The sequence below is a fragment of the Fulmarus glacialis genome, unplaced genomic scaffold, assembly GCF_000690835.1.
Source record: "Fulmarus glacialis isolate BGI_N327 unplaced genomic scaffold, ASM69083v1 scaffold43715, whole genome shotgun sequence".
In the NCBI taxonomy this organism is placed as follows: Eukaryota; Metazoa; Chordata; class Aves; order Procellariiformes; family Procellariidae; genus Fulmarus; species Fulmarus glacialis.
In genome coordinates this window covers 11,791-19,814 of record NW_009215766.1, presented here as the reverse complement: position 1 = coordinate 19,814, position 8,024 = coordinate 11,791, and the positions used below count along the sequence as shown (strand labels likewise).

Below are 8,024 nucleotides of genomic sequence, written 5' to 3'. Positions count from 1 at the left end.
GGTGGTGGGTTCTTGGGGATGGGGTGGGTGGGCAGAGCTGGACCAGCTCCGGGGTGCGATGGGCTGTGTGTCTGCCGGTGTCTGTCTGTCTGTACGGGGATCTGCTTCCTGCTCCGAAGGAAACCCGTGACATACGCCAATTACAGTAATCCACCAGGAGAGTACAGAGTATAAACACACGCATACTCCATCCTTTATACGTGGTTCTCCACTCATTCTTGTCTCTTCGTGTGTTGTGAGGGTATACCTAACTAGTTGTGATTGCTTCTTAATTATCTCGTGTAACTGGTTGTTTTTTTTTTCTTTATTCTGAGAGGAATCAAGTTTGTGGCCATTTGGAGCCGTAGCTCACAGTGGTTCTGTTTGGTTTGAGGGTCAAAACTGAACCCAAGGGGAAGCCATGTGTGGGAGCTTCTTTCAGAGCTCATTTCTGAATGATTGCTATTTTTAACTATCTGTCTACACCTAGATCACTGAGCAAGTTTGGAAGAGTAAAGTATGGAGATGTATACATATATTCCCCCCCTCCCCCCAAGTTAGGACTTTTTATATTAAATCTATGCCAGCCTTCAATCTTTGCAATTCAGAATAGAGTCCCAGGTCCTACTTCTGACAGTCTTAATCTAGTTTAAATTACCTTGAAATACCTCTGCTTTATCTTATGCTGTTGACAGATCCTCGGGTGTGTTAAAGAATAAGTTATGGCTGGTTGTTGAAGTCTTGTTCATCTTTCTGTAATTGCTGAAAGAAAGGGTTGTTGGTATTATCCAGCATTATCCTCCTATTTTATTGACAGAAAATATTCTGTAAAGGAGACTAATACACGCTTTTGCAATTTTCCTCTTCGTAAGTCTGATCTGGTTTTTATGCTAACTGTGGAAGTTGGTCCTAAGCAGTGTGTGGAATTCAGCTTTGGACTTCTGGTAGCTGTTAGCTTTTGTATGTATAAAAAGTTGCAAGTAGGGGTTAATTCCTTGTTTAAAAACTAGATAGCAATATTCTAGCATAGACAAGCCTTAGGGGTGAAAACTTGACAAATTGTTTTACATGTAGGAACCAGGATGTGGTGATGCACCTACTTCTTTGCGTGCAGTTGAGTTTTTAAAACAAATCGGAAATCAGGATATGGAGATGTACTGATATAATAAAAAGGATGCCTTTAGTAATTTCTGAATGTGTTGAACAAATTTCTTATGAAATTTTCTTATTTATGAAAAAACTTATGAATTTCCAATTTACAGTAAGGACTGTTGAAAAAAAACCTGTAATTTATCCTGTGTGGAGCGTGACACAACACTGTGTTCACCTTGCTGGTAGTAAAAATCATACTGATACAGATAATGAGCAAGTATTCAGTAAGTATTTATCTTCCACGTTTGTCATGTAAACATATAATCTTGCTTCTTTCCATGATGATAACTAAATGCTTTCCGAACCTCTAAACATGCCTGGGCCTTAGAGGCTTTGTTTTAAATTGGTTGACACCACTGTTTTGCTGCTGCATTGTATTTTCCTGCTGGTTCAAAAAGGCACATGGAGAAGGCAGAGTAATGAGTTAGTCTGGCAACAGAGTGTATGTTTATGTTTGTTAAGTAACTAAATAGGCAATTGTTTAATAAGGAATATCATTAATAGCTGTCTGCGTGGTTTTACGGAAAATGGATCTTGTGAAGCAGTCCTGACTTCATTCTCTTAATGATTTAGTTGATAAAGGTAGTTCACGGGATATAGTAGTGCTTGCAAAGTAAAGCACTTGGCTCTACTTAACATTGTGATTTTAAAATACTCTTTTTAAAGTAGCGTGAGAGTGGTAGATGGATGAAAGCCAGTCGGCTGTTACCTCAGAGTTGGTGGGGAGTTGTCCCCTTGCTGGTGGGACTGCGGAGGTGTCAGAAACCGGCCTCCTTCTGTCCAGCACTTGATTTGCGACCTGGAAAGTTATATATAAGATAACTAATTTAAAACTTCTGGGTGGCACAAATACTAGTGGAATGGTAGTTAATAGTGGCAGGACACTTGTATGCTCTGCTCTTGATTACGTGATAAAGAGGGTCCACTGAAATAACCAAACTTATTTTAGCACACCCTAAGCTTGCAGCCTGCTTCATTCTAGTTAATCATCCACACTGTTAAAGACTTTATTTTTGCCATTTGACCCACTGAACAGACTAATGAGGGAAGTGGTAGATTCTTCATGTGTTTGATTTGCCGTCTAGTTGGCTGTTCTCTCCTGTCTTGCTGTTGCTTGATTCCAAACTTCAGTATTTTAACTTTAATTCCTTCTTTTTTGTTTTGAAGAGGGCATAGGGTAAAGAAACTTGAATTTGGGGGTGTATACCAGAAAAGCGCGGTGGCTTTGGTTTCTTTTGAGCTACCCGACAACTGTCTTGATTCTGTATTTCACAAAGCAGTGTCCCCTCTGTGTTCATTATGCTTAGGTAATCGTATTTTTGCTGACATTATTTTCCTTGAGCAGATTTGCTTTCATGTAAAAAATGCCCCCCCTACCTTCAATTTAATCCATGTGGCTGTTTGCATTTAAACACTAGATGTCACTATTGCAGTTTGTATGTAAGTATGTACATACATACATATATACATACAGATGTGCACGTATATGCATTTATAAATTACAATTTTTGAACTGGATAATAGAGTTTTTTCCCAAAACTTACCACTCCTAAACATCAAAATATTCATTAATCTAATAATAAATATCCAAGGCTGCCTTTTCCCTTTTACCCAACCTCTTAAATCACTTTAAATCATCACTGAGATGAGCAAGAACTTGCACTGGATACTTTCTAATAAATTCATTATGGTGGTGTATGCCTGCTTGAGGAATTAATTGTAACAGCAAGCAGTACGTGGCCCTGAACTCGGATAACATTTACATATGGAGCAAATTATGCTAGTGATGGATCTTTACTAGAAACAGAACTCCTGATACTTTTTTTTGTTCCTTTTCTTTTTTTTTTTACCCCTAGATTCTGACTTAAGCTCAGGACTTCCAGAAGACAGCTATTCTTCAGGAGGTGAAGCCCTGGACGGTGATGATGAAGATGAAACAGCAGCCCTTGGCAATGCAGTTGAAGAGGCAACAAGCTCCAAAGCTGGCCCAAGCGCAGGCTGGGCAGATGCCATGGCGAAAGTGCTCAACAAAAAGATTCCGCAAAATAAGTCCACCATCTTGGCCAAGAATAAAAAACTGGAGAAGGAGAGAGAAAAGGAAAAACAAGAAAGGCTGGAGAAGAGGATGAAGGTGAGAAAAAGATGCAGTATTTCATTGTGCAATCACAGTCAGATGGGGATACATGCAAGGTTCCCTCAGTGGGGATTTGGGAGAGTGCTCTGAGACTGTCTCAGTTTTGGAATCTTTCCTCCGCAGTGATCTCAAGTAGCTTCAGTTTTTTGACTTTCCAGACAGTCATGCTGTAGGGCTTTTTCTCTTACTGCTTTTTCTGGGCCATCAGGCAGGCTGATCTTTGGCAGCAGGACTGTTCCAGTCGGTTGGCTTAAGGTGTTTTTGTTGTTGAGAGGGTGAAAGCAGCTCCTTTAAGCTTAGTTTTCTAATTGCTGTTGTTAATTTGGGGTATAATTCACTTTGTCAGCATTACAAGTTGAAATAGTTCTCTCATTGAAAGCAAAAGAGAGAAAGAGAAGAAAACTGCTTTCATTTAAATTCTGCTGCGACTTCCAAAATCAAAGGCCTCTAGGTTGAGATGGCAGTAATCATTGATGTGGTTGTGAATCATCGTTTGCTCCCCTTGATGATTTTCCTGATAGGAGTTTTCTATTACAGTGTCCTTGCCCTAAATTGCTTCTGGTTCTGAAACTGTTACGAAGAAAACAAAAATATGTTGGCAATTAAGTCATTTGTTTGTGTGTCTTTAGTGGAACTTTAATTACAGGCTGTGATTGATTTACCTTCAGGCTAAAAGTACATGAATATTTCTAATGTCTCATCTTACCAGTTCTGTTTCAATGGGATAACCAGGTTATCCACCTGACAGTCTGGGACATGCTGTGGTTAGGCCACGGCCTGCCTTTTGAATACAGAGCGCTTCAGTACTGCATCTGCTCAGTTATCGTTGTCCTAAATACCTGTTCTCATCCAGAAAATATGTGGGAGTACTGCAAAGCAGAGGTTTGCAGGTCCCCAAACTGACTTGTTTACCGTTAGAAAAACTTGAGAACAGTCTGCCTTCTATTAATTTCTTGCTGATGGAAGCTAGAATAGGGCAGCTCTTTTGATAAAAGGCCAAAACATGATCATAAATTCACAAATTCATAGTAGTCTGCCTGGAATTATAAAGATAAGGACTCTGAAATTCCATGGAAGACTTCTTGCATAAAACAGACTTAATGCAACATCACCAGGCCTAGAACACTGTTAAATTGTTAAAAGGGGAAAAAAAGTGTTTCACTGTCTTACTCCTGAAGCAAAGGTTGTTCTCCTATAGTAGCAGAAATAAAGCTGGTGGTGTTGTGGCCCCTGGTAATGGGAAAGCGGATCAGTTTGATTTTGAAACAGGGCGCCTCAAAAAAGACAAAAATCGGTGTTGTACACAGGAGTTGTTCTCCACTGGGCACTTGGTGGTTTTCCTGGTGTTTGAGTTCTGCCCATTGTATTTTTTGTCGTGCTCACTGTCAGTCACAAAGCGGTGCCGTGATTAATTCAGCAGAAGTCAAATTCCCAAGGCTCAAAATGTGACATGCCTGTCTTGATAGACCCAGGATTTTATCGTGTATAAATTTCTCTGCAATCAGCTTGTGAAGTCTTGGAGTTGAAAGCTATCTTTGAATAATTTCCTTGTTTGTAGCAGTCAGTGTGAGAGCATTTTGAGTTTTTCTAGGCTCCTTTTGCTTGCCTTGAGCCAGAGGCATTGCTCTGGTGCTACTCTTTTCTAGTTTTTCCTACAGAAGGCAAGTGACTCTGAGATTTGACTGTAGCCCCTGGTGTGTCAATGCAAGAGACTTGCCTCAGACCTGTTGTCCAGCCCCATAATGGAGCTCCCCTTACCCTCAAACCAAACTGAGCTTTGTTGATTTATCTTTTTCTTTCCTCCTGCTACATACTCTATCGGAGTATGCTGCATTCTCAAACGCTCCATGTTGTTTCACGTAACAATATTTACAACGCAGCTCGATAAAAAGCGGGAATGGGAAATGATGTGCCGAGTGAAGCCAGATGTTGTCAAAGACCGAGACAGAGAAAGAAATCTTCAGAGAATTGCCACGAGGTAAGAGTTTTTCTGAATGCTTTCCTTAAATATATGTATATCGAAAAGAGGAGGAAAAGGGGAAGAAAAGGCTTGCGCAGGTAACCTGTTTCCAATCAGATTGAACTCTTACAAAGTGACTAGCAGGAGCTGAGTGATTTATATACAGGTCTGCATTGTACAGTATCAAGTTCAACAAAAAATTTCAGAAGCTTTATGAAAGAGTAAAAATTTAGATGAGAATGTAATGTTTGCGTAACAAAAGTGCTTTGTTGGATCCCCTCATTTTGTTAATTTAATGCTTTAAAAATGCAGAACATTTGTTTCTACTAGTCTGTTTCTTCCTTTTCCGCAGAGGATTGACCAGATCTACAGCTGTTAAGTTCAACTGCCAGTTTTGCATTGCGGTAATTTGGTGTTGCAGAACCAGTTGAACACCTTGATGTGCTGTCTGTAGCTGTCTCCTTACTCGTTCCTCTCCCTTGTCCCCCCTACTTCAGCTGCTCTTAAGATCTTGCCTGAGGAATTTGATAGCTGATTGTAGGACGAGTAACGTGGTTCTGGGGATGAAACATTCTGTTCCACTGATTTCAGTGCCATGTTACCACGCTTACTTTGGGGTCTGAGTAGTTATTTGCGGATTTGTTTGTTACTGGTTCCTAGCAATAAGTGCAAAGGAAGAGTGAAAACTGAAAGTTTCTTATGTTTTAGTAGATGTTATTTCTTAACTGAATTGAGGTTCTAAGTAACCGTTTTGGGGAGCTAGAAGCCATCCAGCATCTGCACTGATTAGTTGCTTTGGTAGGGGGTTCATTTCTGTAAAGAGAACTTGAGTTAAAACTTTGTTTTGTTTTGTTGGTTTTTTTTCCCCCATCCCAGAGGTGTTGTACAATTATTTAATGCTGTCAGGATGCACCAAAAGAACGTTGATGAGAAGGTGAAGAAAGCTGGGAGCTCTGACAGGCAGCGTGCTAAACTGCTGTCATCTGTTTCAAAGAAAGATTTCATCAATGTTTTAAGAAACATGGAGGGTGCTAAAGGAAGCAAGAATCCTGCTGGAAAGGCCAAAAAAAGTAAACAGGTAGGCTTCATCTGGGAGAAAAAATGCATACAAGATACCTTTGCAGTATAATTACTGTCCGTTAATGTGCCTGCTCTTTAGAACAGCTGTGATCCAAGTGCCTGGGTGTTAATTTTGAGACTACTTAGGAAGGGAGCAAGTAGCTCTTACCTTGTTTTCCCTGTCTTTTTAGTGTCAAGGTACAAAACACTGGAAACTCATCTAGGTAAGACATCAGGCTTTGTGTACAGATAACTTGTTTTAGCTGTGTGTTTAAAAAAATGAATATGAAAAATTGGATACTATCTTGGATTTTGCACCAACCATGGAACAAACGGCTAGATTTTAGTGGGTTGTGACATTTGGAATTTGACCAATAGTAGTTATTAGCTCTTTAAAATTGTTAAAGGCTGGGGGCTCTTCATCTTACGTGGTGTACTAGACTGTACTACTTGTGTGTACCCACAGTTTTGGGCATTTCAAACTTGCTTGCTCTGAATGATTATGGTACCTGGAACTGAAGGGCTTTGCCATAAAAGTGGATACCGCAACAGAAAGAAACTGAGACATATTAAACATTATATGTAGGCTTTTCTTTCCTAATTCTGTGTGTGTGTTAGGCTGATGTGGCTTTATTGCTGTTACGATGTTTTGGAAAGAAGTATTTTAACACATTCCACTTTTTCCAAACGTGCTCAAGAGAGACACACTGTAGTTGGACTCGTCCAACTGTTTATCGGTTCTTTCAACTCACCAAGTAGCTCAGGGTTGAAAACAAGTTGCTCAGACATACTCTTTCTCGTATTTCAGAAGCTGCACGTTTTTGAAGCGTATTTGTGTTCAGGTTTGAACTTTGTGCTTGGTAGTGGGTGGAATACTTCTGTTGGCCCAGACTCACAGCAGTTAACTAAGTGCTTTTCTGTGCCAGGAAGAAATACTTTAATCAGTTGGGAGACAACAGTTTGTCATATGTTTTTTGTTTGCGTGCACTTGGGGAGCATGCTGAAACACTGCCTGGCATGAAGAGCTCATACAATTTTCATGCAAGTGTAATATTAAAGTATTTTTTAAATTCTTTGGATAATGAGAACAATTTAGCTTGGTGCTGACACTTTATTTCTCCTTAAATAATTCCAGCTTGCTTGTTTGGGTGGAGGGGCGTGCGTGTGTGTGGTTCTTTTTCTTTTTTTTTTTTTTTTTTTTTTTTTTTTCCCCTCCCCTGGAATAGAACATTGGCGTGATAGCAGTGCCAACTACTGTTGTAGTAGGCATTGAAGAATAGCTGAGCAAAAACTAAAACCTTTTTTCTTTGTGTCAGGTTGTGGCAAGGCATTTTTCTTAATTACTAGGTCAGGAAACATAGATTGCAAATGTTTCTGTGCTATAAAAAAAGGTCTTATTTTGGCAGTGTCAGTAACAGCATATTCCATTAAAGTGCTCTGGAAATGCCTTAGATGCTGGCTGGTTAGTATTGGTTTTGAGTATTTGAGTATTGATATAGGTGCTGCTTTCACATTGCTTGTGAACAAAAACTTCAGATTTTGGAGTTTTTCATTAATATAAGGCTTTTTTGTTGTTTTTTTTGTTTGGGGGGGCATAGGGTTTTTAAGTTTGGTTTTTTTTTTTTTTTTGGATAGCCGTGTCTGCCTGGATAGACCACCCCTTCCTTCCCTCCCTTGTTGTATTTGCTTCAGTGACTCTCCATTCAGTACTGAACCAAACTCTTTAATAACTCCTTTTCA

The 8,024-nt window shown here is 39.7% G+C and overlaps 1 protein-coding gene across 1 annotated transcript; it reads left to right on the top strand.

The window, feature by feature from the left end:
• Positions 1-2,987: 2,987 nt before the first annotated feature.
• On the top strand, positions 2,988-6,303 carry RRP15 (ribosomal RNA processing 15 homolog (S. cerevisiae); the record flags this gene model as incomplete). The annotated part of the gene is made up of 3 exons (XM_009579045.1): positions 2,988-3,262; positions 5,146-5,243; positions 6,102-6,303. Coding segments are annotated over 3 exons (575 nt in total), but the record flags the coding sequence as incomplete, so codon positions are not given.
• Positions 6,304-8,024: the final 1,721 nt, after the last annotated feature.